Source organism: Calonectris borealis, chromosome Z (genome assembly GCF_964195595.1).
Source record: "Calonectris borealis chromosome Z, bCalBor7.hap1.2, whole genome shotgun sequence".
Classification (NCBI taxonomy): domain Eukaryota; kingdom Metazoa; phylum Chordata; class Aves; order Procellariiformes; family Procellariidae; genus Calonectris; species Calonectris borealis.
In genome coordinates, this window is record NC_134352.1 from 62,010,023 (window position 1) to 62,023,243 (window position 13,221).

The following is a 13,221-nucleotide window of genomic DNA, read 5'->3' on the forward strand; positions in this document are numbered from 1 at the left end:
ACCACAAGAATTACAGGAAGTCTGCAGGATGTTAAATAAACTGCAAGAGCAGCAAAGTATTTCAGTACATAAAGGCACCTCCACAGGACCAGCAAGAGCTGCAGAAGGGCCTGTATGGACAAGTGTTCTGACAAGTCCATACCCAGAGACATGTGGCATGCATGCTACAAACAAGCTTTTGTTTTCACCTAATTACAGATTACTCAGCCATGAAAACAACGGTAAGAAAAGCACGTGAGGAAGTCTGCAGAGAAATCCTGTGGGAGGAAGCAAGAACTCACTTCAGTTTCAGGTGTGGCATATATTCCTCTCAGTGCCTCTGAGCTCGCACGTGTTGTTGAGGTCAAACTAGGAGCAAAAGAAGATGGTGTCAAAAACCTCGGCATAAGTATAAGCCCAACAGGGTGATTTTTCAACACCATGGCAAACGTAAATAGTCTACTCCCATGTCTAAGCTAAGCATTTGCCCAGATATAGCATCAAGCACTAAGCATGTGAAAAGTTTGTTCTGCACAAGTATAAACCAGCCTGACAGACAGCTGCTGGCCAACTCAGGCTGAATCACGAGCTTAAAAGTAGGTCACTCCTGAAAGGTGGTAAATTCATCACCGTCAGACAGCAGCAAACAGCTAAGCGCTCCAGTTTGCAATTCAGCAGAGATCTCCCCTGCTGTGCATACCCAATGCCTTTATATTAACTTCACAGCCATCACTTTGGCTCAGCAATTCTGTAAAGGCTTTGCCGGCAAAGTAACAGGTCACTGGCAGCAGTCAGTTTTGAAAAGTAAATTACCAACCCCTATTGTCAGTGTACCGGTTGCTGGAAATCACTCTCTTGCATGATCGTAGTTGTCTGCAGGGAATCCTTTCTAGTTTCTTCTGATTAGAAACACTTCTTGCCCAGTCTTCCCCTTTCAGGATGTGTAATGCAAACTTCCCATTACTCATAGGGAGATGTGTGTTAATGCTTTGCTGTACGCACTGAGCCTTAGTAAGCAATACTTCAAAACATTTCCCTTGAAGGCCTTCTTATCTCCCCAGCTACATAGTGCACTTCCTCTGCAGGCTACGTGAAGGTTGTCTGCATTCCTGAAACACCATCCTGAGGCACTGGAAATATTGTTCTAATGTGAACTAGATCCATCATACATGATATTCATATATTTGATATCAGAATTAAATGGAACACATATGCATATTTGGCAGCAGAAGAGTAGCTGTGTTACCTCTTCAGAAAGTGTCTTGTTTTTTTCACTTTAAAACTATGAAGGAGTTTCAGTATTCAGTGAATTTTGAGGTGGACTGATTCGGAAGCAGAACCTGCTCAAAAACGTGCAGCACACAGGCACTGCTGTCTCCTGGCAGCCCGCGCAGCCAAAACAGGTGATACATCACCTTTCAATCATCAGCAACTCCCCCGCCCCCAGCCCCAGTCCTGGAGCATGACTTAATTTGTTGATGTGAGCTGCAATGATACAAGGTGAGCATCACAACTACATGGGCACAAACACGTTTTTTTAGAGCAGGAGAACGCTGGCAAATCCTCATGGCAGTACTGTGCTCATCACTTGTTCAAAGGAAGCCCTAAACCCTCCCAAACAGTTTTGTTTGTTTTAAAGACCCTCAAGGAATAGTCATAGCCTCTGCCAGGAGGCTACAGACATTTCAGATAGCTTTTTTAGATGGACATAACTGCATAGATTTTTTCTTATAGAAAGAGCAAATACAGACTCAAAGGACCCTGGGACTGTTCATGGACAGCTGGAAATCTTTTCCCTCCACCTCCAGATGTAAATTGCTCTATTTGGTTTTAATGAAATATATTTGTTTCAAAAGTTATCTTATCTTGTTGAACATTTTTGGCTAAAACATCTAACCATTCTGAAACTAAGGAGAACATGAACCTTCCAGCTTAGTTCTACTAAATTTCCTCCATTACTTTGTCTGCATGAGACCTGCTATAGGCCTTCACTAGTTGGACCACAACATTGCATTTACAGTGAGGTAACTGCAAATCCCCAGACTTACCAAGAATATAAAATGCAGCCAAACAAAATGGTAGTACCTAGGCCAGTAACCAGGTTTTCATCTCTGTGCAGGCCTTGGCTAAAGTCAGGTACACAGATTGTGATGTTCTGATTGTTTTCATCCAGGACTTCAGAAAACAAAAGAAATGAAGAGAACCTTAGCAAAGCTCATTTCACTGCGTTTGAAAGTAGTCTTCAGACTGAAGGTTTTCAGCAAAATATTTTTATGACTTCAGACACTGGCTAGGTAAATTTTGGAGGTTTCTATCTATCTTTTGAAAAGATCATACAGAAAGAAACTCTATAAATCTGACCTGGCAGATTTTGTGTTTCGGGCAAAACAAAAATGCAACTTAGTAGGGTACTAAAGTTTCTTGTTTGACCAGAGCAGACAAACAAGGAAAAAGACTTGTCTGATGAACTAAGAAGTTGGAAGTTTACCACCACTTCACCCAAGACTACAGAGCCATATAACACTGAGATAGTACAGACCTGAGACCATAAATTTCTTTGACAGCCGGGTGCCTTGAGGACAACTATGACATTCATACTCAGTGAAAAAAGGTGATGTGTAGCTGCCCTGTTCTCAGAGTGATATACAGAAGACCAAAGAAAAGAAGATGCACCAGTTAAAGGCAAGATTTTATCTTACCATCTAAGCAAACACTACTTTTAGGTCCCAGGCAAGATTTTATCTTAACATCTACAGAAATACTACTTATAGGTCCCTGAAATGCAACCAATTCAGTCCTCGATGTTCCAAGACACATTTGGCTTTTTAGTGTCTGCTTGGGGTCAAAGCAAAGCAGATCAGTAGCCTGCAGCATCACTCCAAAGCAAGAGATTACAGCTGCACCTTATCTCAAATCAAGAGCTTTTTGAGCCAATGCTGTTTAAGGCAATGTTCCCATCTCCTCTTTCCTTCCAGCAGCCACTCTGCATCCCCATGGGGACAGCACAACTGTTTGTAGGGGCAGAGGGCAAAATGTAGCAAAAGCTGCACCCAGGTTAAAAATAAACTTAAAGTCAGTCCCCTGACCTGGTGGGGAAGGACTTTGTGTGGCCTGGCAGGGCTGCACAAACAACTTTATCAGCACACAGCAGGGACAGCGTGAAGATGGGAGCAAAAGAAGGGATGACAACCCTTTATAGAATCATAGAATCACTTAGGTTGGAAAAGACCCTTAAGATTATCAAGTCCAACTGTAAACCTAACACTGCCAAGTCCACCACTAAATCATGTCCTCAAGCACCTCTACACGCCTTTTAAATACCCCCAGGGATGGTGACTCAACCACTTCCCTGGGCAGCCTGTTCCAAGGCTTGATAACCTTTTCAGTGAAGAAATTTTTCCTAATATCCAATCTAAACCTCCCCTGGCACAACCTCTGGGAAATTTGTCCATAGGAAACAGGCTGGAATTGCTCAGATTCCAGATGCAATTCACCCAAGGTAAGTTAAGCTCCTCTAGACCAAAGCATTTAAGGTACATGGAAGGTGCCAATTGCATGGTCTCTCTGCTGCACAGATTTATTTTTAGTATTTGCAATTTCTTCTGCATAGGCCAGAACAGACCAAACCCAGCATTCCTATATGCCTGAATTTGTTAATTCAGGTTTACTAAATTCTTGCTTTTAATACATGGCATGTCTAGAAGAATTTACATAAAGCATTAGATAACTTACTAGTTTCTGGTGGCTTGCTGGATAGTGCTGAGAAAGTGAGGTACATAACGTAGCAGCTGATAACTCCTGACTGCAGCAAACCAGAATGGGGCTGGCCTTTAAAAGAAAGAGGAAAATAAGTGATTTTTGCAGACATTTTAACAAACTGAAAAAGAAATTCATACCCTTTAAAGAACAGCACACTGGTATCTTTCAGAAGAGAAGAGTATCTTTCATGTTTTACTTAAAGCAGTTCATAAATCTTTGAGGCAGTTTAGATACGTTTCCACTGGCATGTAAAGAGAAAAGAGTCCATCCTTTAGTTCTGCTGGCTGTTTTAGAAAGGCATTAAAGATTGCCACGTAAATAAAGAATCACCCCTCTGCTCTCACCAAAAGCACCAGCTTTCCAAAAGGTATTGAGAAGCTGCCATGATAGTTTTATTTGCCCATAAAATTTGTGTTGAAGTCACTCAAATTACTATTTCCAGGTCCAATGTATGCAAGATACTAACAGCACACATAAAATATACCGAAGCACGAAATACTGCCGTCAACTTCTCCAGACCCAAACTTTATATATGGTAAATCACAAGCAGTCAAAAGTAAATGGTAAAACAGTGGTGAATGAGTTTGACAGTTATTACCTCAACTGCTACCACTGCAAGAGTTGTATGAGCTCACAACACATTACCAGCCATCAGCATGTGAGCCTTCTTTACAGTATGACTGCCTGACGGCACACTCAAAATGTTTCACATCTCTGTAGTTTTAGCAGCTGAACTGATGGCCAGCAGCAGCACTTCATAGTGTAGATAAAGGGACAGGCGCAAGAGCAGCACCAGCTCTGAACTATCATGAGACTTTCTGCCCAGAACACCGCTCACGCCTCCAGGCACACAACTGTGGCAGCACTAGAAACCCAGGAGGAGAAAAGGTCAGTGGACTCACGATTCTGGACACAGGGCGATATGGCCACCAGTGACACAAAGAGGCACAGGCCACCATTAAGACCGATCAGGACCTTGTTGTACATGCAGCCCTCTGAGCGTGTGTAGAAAAGAGCCATGAGGACCAGGGCTGCCACAGCAACGGAGTACAAGATGAGAGTGACCAAGGCGAGCAAACCATTCCACATCTGCTTGTGGTTTGCACCTGCAGTCCTGGAGAGAGAGACAAGCACCTTATCTTTGTCTTCCCTTCCCCCCCAAATAAAATTCTAATAGCTGAACAGTTCATATCCTCAAACACAAGACAGTGCTTACTTTCCTAAAGCATGTGTACGTCACTACACCAGCACAGGCCCTTGCAAGGTTCCTCCCATGATACAGAGGTAAACATTCCTTAGCGTTAGTGTTTATCTTCTGTATTATCATGCCCAGCTGTTTCTGTAATTATAGCCCAGCGTGACTCAGAACTCCCAACCTCTGGGATCAGCCGTCAGCGCATCTCAGCTCAATACTTCAGGGATTTCCGCAGAGGGAACTCCCCGAGTTCCCCCAGGCTCAGCTAGCGAGTGGTGCTCTTCACACAAGGACAGCAAAGGCATATTGCTTGGCTCAGCCCCTCTTCTGCCCCTTGCGCTACCTTGACAGTTTTACTACCCTTTTGCTCAAAAAGCCTCCTCACCATTTGCATCTATCCCACCAGTCTCCCTCATCTTGTTTTCCTCTCTTCACCTTCCAAACACCTCTTGCAAAGATCACTGCTTTTTTTTAGTTGTTTTGGCACAAAGGGCTTTTTGGTGCATGGAAGGTTTTTTTGGTTTTTTGTTGTTGTTGTTTTGTGGAAACATGACTTACTTTAAAAGAATATCTAATGTAGAGAGTGCTAAAGTTAAATGCTGCTGCTGGAAATCTTTCACCCACAGAAAAGCAGCTACAGTAATTAGCAGTAAAAATATCTGTGGTGTAAGGAGACCTCACCTCTTCCTCCCTGAAAACAGGTATCTAACAAAGCCCAAAGGCTTGCTAAAACTCTCTCTTAGCAGTCAGTATGCTAACTAGAACAAGAGAGGACTGCAAAGGTTTGTAGAGGAAGAAATGAGAGACAGAAAGGGTGGAGATAGAGGCAGGAATTCCTGTGCATATGTGGGACCACAATTTAAATATTTTAAATTGATGAGAGGCTAAGTGCTAGGATATGCTTAAACCAGAAATGAAGTCAATGCCAAAATGGGGTAGATGTGAGTTGATAATGGAATCTTGCACATTTAGATGACAGCAAAGAAGTTGAAGAGAAAGTAGCAGTTCTCATGTCAAGAAAAAAAAATTAATTGATGTGCATTAAGCTGACACAAAAAAGCAGGATTTGCCAGTTCACACCACTGCCCACAGTTTCACTGTTACATTTTGCAAATCTAGTTTTATTCTTTTGCGCCACTCTGTTTCTTAGCAGGTATATTTTCATATAAAATATAAAACAACTTAAAATAAGAGGTTTTTGCATCCCAACACGCTGCTACTTATTGGAAGCCGAGTAATTCAGGTTAAGAATAAATCAGCAGACTAGAATTGAATAAGGAGGAAACATCCCTGCTGGGGAAGGAGAAAGTGGATGAAGCAAAGATGAACAGCTCTAAATATTGACATTGAAGTGTCTTCTTTCAGAAATTACATCCATGCTACTTTTAAATTCTTTGTTACGAGAAATGTATTGTTCAGGAGTCCACCAGAATTTTATGCAAATAACTACTTGCCCAACACATACCAATTTTTATTCCATTTGTGTGCGAACTCAACAAGCAGGATGAGCTGAATGGCAATGAAAAGGAAACCTCCTGTTGCTCCTACGTAGCGCCAGGCTGCAAGGCAGAGAGGCAGAAAATAGGTCAAGCTGCAGTCGCCTTTCCCTTGAGATAAAATGGAATTATTGTCTATGCAGTGAAGCCGTTTACGCGGTTTGAATAACTCCAGCCCGCAGACGTAGCAGGAGATGAGAGACTGCAGCTGAAAGGCCAGCTCAGCTAACTCAAGGTTAGCTCCCTGATGAATTCAGCTTGCAACCTGCTACGCTTTCAAAGTAAGCCTGTTAGGACATTTACTGAGTTTCCCTAACCTAGAGGATTTTTGTGGAGACTATGAATTACTATATTCAGACAGAAAATACTGAAACCTTTATTTGTGACTGGCAGGAGGGAGGTGGTGCGAAGGCATTTCACAGGAATCTAAACCCTGAAATTGCCCCAGTACTAAAAAGGGCAATTTCTTCCCTTCCAGATTCCAGTACCACAGAAAAACAAAGGTGGGGCTTATCTATTTACAAATGCTGTTCTGAGCCACTCCCAAAGAGACGGGAACACTTGGTATTCACTGACTGGTTTTAAGACAGGTTATTTGACTACTTAACCATTAACCATACTGTATTTGGGTAGCTGTTTGGATATTTCGGACAACAGATCTCTTATGTGCAACATCAGAACTCTCTGAGGAAATGCGGATACGCTGTGCAGACCATAGCCTATAAATGACTCCAGGTGTGCAGCAGATTTCAGTGAAGAAGACTACGGAAGTGCATTAGCAAAGTTCCGCCATATCCACCATTGTGTTTTCCTTTTGAAAAAAGCTTGTATAAGGGAAGTGAAAGAACAGAACAGTCAGGGCATGTTACCCTTAGTGGATGATGTAGAGATTTTTTTTTTTTTTACTGTACCATAAGGTCATTATTTGAAACCAAGCAAAAATACCATTTGTCTGGTTTCGCTAAACTTATAGCATGCACTCGATAAGAAGCATGCTGTTATTCAAACAAACAGACCAAAAACTGGAAGAAGCTAGCATGTAAAAAAGTACATAAAAAATAGGCAGGGAACAAGGTGTGCATGTGTGTTCAGGAGAGGTAGAGTAGGAAAAACAGACCACCAGTGGAGTGAGTAATTAAATAGCCAGACTCTCAGGATCTCCCACTGCCCCAGGCAGGACACTGCGAGATGTTTTATGGATTCATCATAGATAAGGTTACCATGGCCAGCGTGGATTTAACGATACTACAGCCCACACAAACCTAGTGCTTGCACATAATACTGCTCCTCCATGGTTAACAAAGTGCTAAGCATAGGAAGCACGGCAAGAGCTTTTTTTTTTTTTTTTAAAGAAAACTTAAGCAAACTGAGAGAACGCTCAAAAAAAAAACCAAAAACAAGACAGTGTAAGCTTCTTCATGGGAGGGGGAAAAAAAAGGAAAACAAAACCACAGAATACCTAAACCATCTGTAAATCTCAAATTCAGGGGCTGACTGGAGGACAGTTGAGCAGGATGTGCAGAATACAGCTTCAGACAGAAAAATCAAGCGCTAATTTGGGGAAGAAAGCTTGTTATGCTGTATCTCCACACTAGGTTAAGACTGCTGTTGAGAAACAGCACTCTAAACAGCACAAAAAGTTCTTTTCCCCCCTTTCCCCAAACACTTCAGTTCTTGATGACTTTTCACCATGAAGAGGGTCACTTGCAAAGATGATAAGCAGTCTTGCTTGCTCATGAGTACAATGCATTGCACCGCCACATCTTTCTAATCCAAACAGTGATTAGATACTAAGGACAAGAACATACAACCATCTCGTGACTTCACAGAGGAGTAGGGATAAGGAGCCCTTTACTTCTTGGGCATCAAACTGAACCAGGATCAAACAAACAGCTAGTAAGAGCAAGAAGCTGAATTACACCTATCAGTGGTTTACCTGAAGTGGTTTTTACCTTCGTTTCCCAGAGGACTGTGCTCATAGTAGGTCTGCCCACTCCATTCTCTTCCCCCGTGTTACTCCTTCCTCCTCCCCTTTTAAACACCCCGGCTAGAGATCAGTGTTGAAAACACAGGCAACCAAGCAAGCCTTAGCAGAAGCAGGCAGCAGACACAACCACTCCTTTGCATTACTGATCCCACCGCTTTCCACCTCCCCAGACTCAAGAGCTTAAGGGCTTACAAGTACCTGGCAAACTGAAGAGCACAAGCTCATCTCGGTATCACCGGGATTTTTGCTCCTAGCCCAAAAGAGGCCTGTGAGAAGCCACGCCCAGAGCTGGCATTTAAGCACTGGGCCAGTATCAGCGTGCCTGTGCTATGCCAGGGTGTCTTCCATAACTGGAAATGCTTCAGGCACGGCATCCTCAGCAGAGCACTTGAAACACGCCTCAAGAAGTCTAATTTTACCTTACTGCATTTACGCTACCAGCCTGAAAGCTAACAACATCCCAAATTCTTCTGCGGCATTGCAGGTTTCCAGGCAGCAAACACCAGCGCCTGTCAGGTCACCATGCCCACTTGAGCACTGGCACCTCTCCGCCGTGCAGCACGCACCCCAGCTGCTGTGCTACGGCAGAGCTACCCGCGCAAGCCAAACTAACACGCGACTCTGCGTTCCTGAGTGAAAAATTTCTGGTGCACCATTACAGCTCCCTGCTGTAAATTAAAGAATTTGCAAGACAGCACCACAGTGGTATTTTTACCTACCCATTTGGCCTCCTCTTGGTCAGAAAAAAACATGCTCTTTACTGCACATTCACACGAAGACCACGTACTCTGTGCACACAGAGTCCCCCCCAAACAGCTCCAAATATTCCTTTTGCACCTGGACTACACTGGCTTTACTTGAAGAAATATGGCAATATTCACGTTCATCAGACCTTTAGGATTTATAACCACTCACAAGGTAGTACAGAATGAAGCAGCATAACAAAACAAGGACATACCGTTGAGAAAAGTGTCCTGATCGGGAATGAAAAAGGCTCCTGAGCACATTGCTGCCAGAAGTATAAGTTTAACGAGCCAGAATCTGGACAAGAGGAGAGGAAAAACAAAAATCTGGTTGTAATAGGAATTAGAGGTCTTCAACTGAAATACCATGAGAAATCTGTATTTAAAGCCCAACAAGAGAAAAAACAGCCTTTGATGACTGATTGCCACTTTAGTTAGTTTTCACTTGACTGCATTATTTCTGTCAAAAGCAGTAAAATCAACTTTTCTTTTGTTTTGGCTTTTTTTTTGGCTAGTACTACACCCAGCTGGAAAGTAGGCAGCACAAACCTGTAAAGAGAAGTGGAAATTAAGCAAACAAACAAATACTCACCCATTATGAATGTATGCTCGGCAGCTTTTGCTGCTGTTAATTTTGATGGTGAACAAGAAGAACAAAAAGAAGAAACAGGCCATTCCAAAACAGACTTTGTACACGGCAGAGTATCCTACCAACTTCTCGCACATCTCACCCGCCTGAATACCTTTGCACATCTGCTTGTAGAACGGAATCTGAAAAGCACAACGTTACAAACCGTTAGACAGGACACAGGCTCCTCATAACTACGCATGTCTACGTCTGTGCACCACCGACTTTTCACTGGCTTTATTTAATACCTTTCACACTTGATACCCCTCAGCCTGGATTTAAGGGTTCAAGGGGCATAAAGAAATGTAAAACACAAGGGACTGGAGTCTTCCAGAGCCTCAACTCTCAACTCCTTCCAGATGCTTTGGGGTACAAGTCCACCTACCTTTCCGTCAGCTCTGTTGGCTTATGCCATCCCTGCCCCTTACTGCTTATCCCCTCCCCCTGGGGACCCTCTCCCTTCTTCCCACGCTTTACAGCAAAGGACTTTGATTGCTTCAGTAATCCAGATTACATGAGCCATTCCAGCGGTTTTACCAGCCGAAGGGGCATGAATGGGGCTGCAGGGCAGGAAGCTCTGGCTCATGCTGCCTTCGGTGGAAACGTAGATCGAAGCACACCCAAGAGGCACAGGGGCAGCAGGCCCCGTCCTCTCCATCACAGCCTCCGAAAGGGAGTTGTGCCAGTTGCCCTGATTTTGTTTTAAATTAACAGAAAGGCAGGAAAATTCCACCTTTCTCTTCACTGATCAAATATTTGCCTTTGAGGCCTTGCCACCAGGGGAAAGCAAACAGCTGCACATTTTGGCTTCAGTTTCACCAGGTGGACATGATGCCGGGTGCCCAAAAAAGCACGTCTGTGTTGCCAGGACCCACTCCTGTGGGGTGCCTCTGTGCAGACACCCCCCCTCGCAGCCAGGGAGCCGTTCAGCTGCGCAGAAATACAGGCATTTAATTAGAAAACCACCGTTAGTTTCAAAGAAAGAAGGGCCTCTCTGTATGCTCACAGTCCTCAGCCGAGGCTGGTGAGACCAGTTGAGCAACACATCAAACCCTCTGGAGCTGATCGCTGTTGCCTGCACAGGTAACTGGAGGAGACAGAAGACAACGTGTGCCAGGACGCAACATGCACAAATAAATAACTCGGGCAAAGGAAATGAGAATCTGAATTCAGAAAGCATTCAGCCAGGCCAGACTTTGCTTAGGAAAAATATGCAAAGATTGTGGGCAATACCATCCTTGAACATTTCCAAGAAATCAGCCAAGATAGGAGTCCCTCCTTCCTTCAGCAGGCAGGTCAGTACACAAAACCAGGACAGGGAAAGAACAAACAGGACCCGACAGCAAGTGATCAGGCAGCGTTCCCAGCTGGGTAGAAAGCCATCCAAGATGCAGGAAACACATAAACTGCCGACTTCCAGCCACCAGGCTCTGAAAGCCTGCTTCCCTCAGCACGGTATGCAATTTCCCATCGAGTGCCAGCAACCCAAACCAGTCAGGAGCTTAACAACCCTCCTAGCAGCTTCCCAAAAAGAGCAACTATTTTAGTAGCTCACAGTAACACTGAGTTGCTGTGCTAAGGGTACCAAACCTAAGTACGGTACTGAGCTGATCCTAGGTGGGCTAGAACCAGTCGAGGAGATGAAAAGCAGGTCTCATGGCAGCTGCGTAGCGTTACAAGAACGGATTCATGCCTGGCCACTCTGAGATGCTCTTTCAGAAGTAACTCAGAGATGAGTAGCCACTGCGTAAGAAGCTGGACAGTAAACGAGTAGCTGTGGCTAACTCACATCCAACAGTTTTTAGAGAGCTCCTGAGAAATTGTCTGGAGCATCAGCGATGCCTTTCCCAGGTCTTGAAAAGCAATGAAACGTCAGATTGAGCAAATGTGCCAGCATTCAAAACAAGCAAATGGATTAACTGGAATAATCAAGAGACCTATCGATGATGCCACAGTGATGCCAGGGTAAGCCAAGGGGCTACAGCAATGCCACGGAAAGCAACTGGGTTATCAGTGCTTTCCGGTTCTTTGCTTATAATAACCATCAGCCAGACATTAAAAAGATGCATAATATTGAACTAACAATATTTCTGAGAAAATTAGATATTTGTTTGATATAAATGATAGTACTGACTAAGGAGACAGATTTCTGTTAGATCTGTACTTGGTACCAAGCAGCATTTTGCTTTTGAGACTTATAGAACAAAACAAAAAAATACCATGGAACTTGATTAATTGACTAGCTAATTAAAAACACATATCTGGGTAACTGTAAATGGGCATCTTCTTTAATTGCGTAGGTTTCTACAGAGATCTTGATGGGATTTTTGACCCTATATGTTCTTTTCTCCATTTAGTAATAATTTCCTTACAGATCTGGCTGAGAGAAAATGGATGGATTCACAAGAACAATAGCTCAGTTTCTGCCCACACAAGCAACAAAAAGCTGAGCCGCCATGTAGTATGCACAATACTATACAGTAATAAGTGATGGCCACAGGAATAGTCCTGTGGGATTGAACGCCATTTTTGGAGACCTGTGATCCTGAAGGAACAAAACAAGAATAAAACCAAACTCTTGAGGACCCCAGCAGATAATAAACATGAGCACAATGCTGGGGACAAAAGGGCTGATGTAATGAAAAGGGCATGTTTTCATGAAAGGATGGTCTACCCCTGGGAACAATTTATCAAGGCATATGTAACTTCTTCACTGAAAGTTAAAAAAGACTAGGTTTTTTTTTTTTTTTAATTCTGTATCTCTGAAACATGTTCAGCTCCTGAGCAGCCTGCCCAGCGTATGTGATTTACCAGGCTTTCCATTTGCTGAGTAGTTTTGACAGCTGTTAAAGTCACCTATTAGTTATTTGCCAAGTTTGATATAGTGAAATATCTACTTTTATACCTTTAAAAGCAACATAAGCTAAATTCTTTGGCCTCTGAGCAGAGGACAAAGCATTCTTGCTGCAGAAACTCAGTATCCGCTCAGATAATGTAAACGCCTCAGTTGCTGTGCAAGCAATGATGTTATCAGAGCAAAGTTGGCAATTTTCCGAATGCAGTGAAACCCTTTGAGACGACAGCAACATTTACAGAAACAGGGACAGACTGCCCTGAACTTGCTTTCCCCTTGCTGCAAGCTGCTGGCGCCCGAAATAAATGCAGGGCAAGAAGCAAGCCAACACGGCCACACCATGTCCAGGCTCCAGCTGGCTGGGATGTGGCCACCTCTGAGTTTGGGTCTGTCTGCACCCAAACATGTGAATGCAGGAGCACGGGAAGTAGCATCAGAGGGGGGAAAGGAATGAAGAATTATGTAGCAATGGGCCTTAAGAGCCCAAAGGAGACTGCTTTCATCTGGATGTCCTCATCCAACAGAGGGAGAACATGGCAGACGAACTTTGTTATGGAAATGGAGGAAGCATGAAAGAACA

The 13,221-nt window shown here is 43.6% G+C and overlaps 1 protein-coding gene across 1 annotated transcript in view; it reads right to left on the reverse strand.

The window, feature by feature from the left end:
- Positions 1–13,221, reverse strand: part of SERINC5 (serine incorporator 5) — a 42,480-nt gene that overhangs the window by 10,696 nt on the left and 18,563 nt on the right. The window contains exons 3-9 of the mRNA XM_075137080.1: positions 9,752–9,930; positions 9,375–9,457; positions 6,399–6,492; positions 4,641–4,852; positions 3,712–3,807; positions 2,028–2,154; positions 282–348 (exon numbers count right to left, since the gene is read on the reverse strand). Coding sequence (XP_074993181.1) covers positions 282–348; positions 2,028–2,154; positions 3,712–3,807; positions 4,641–4,852; positions 6,399–6,492; positions 9,375–9,457; positions 9,752–9,930 — 858 coding nt within the window. The remainder of the gene's footprint in view (positions 1–281; positions 349–2,027; positions 2,155–3,711; positions 3,808–4,640; positions 4,853–6,398; positions 6,493–9,374; positions 9,458–9,751; positions 9,931–13,221) is intronic.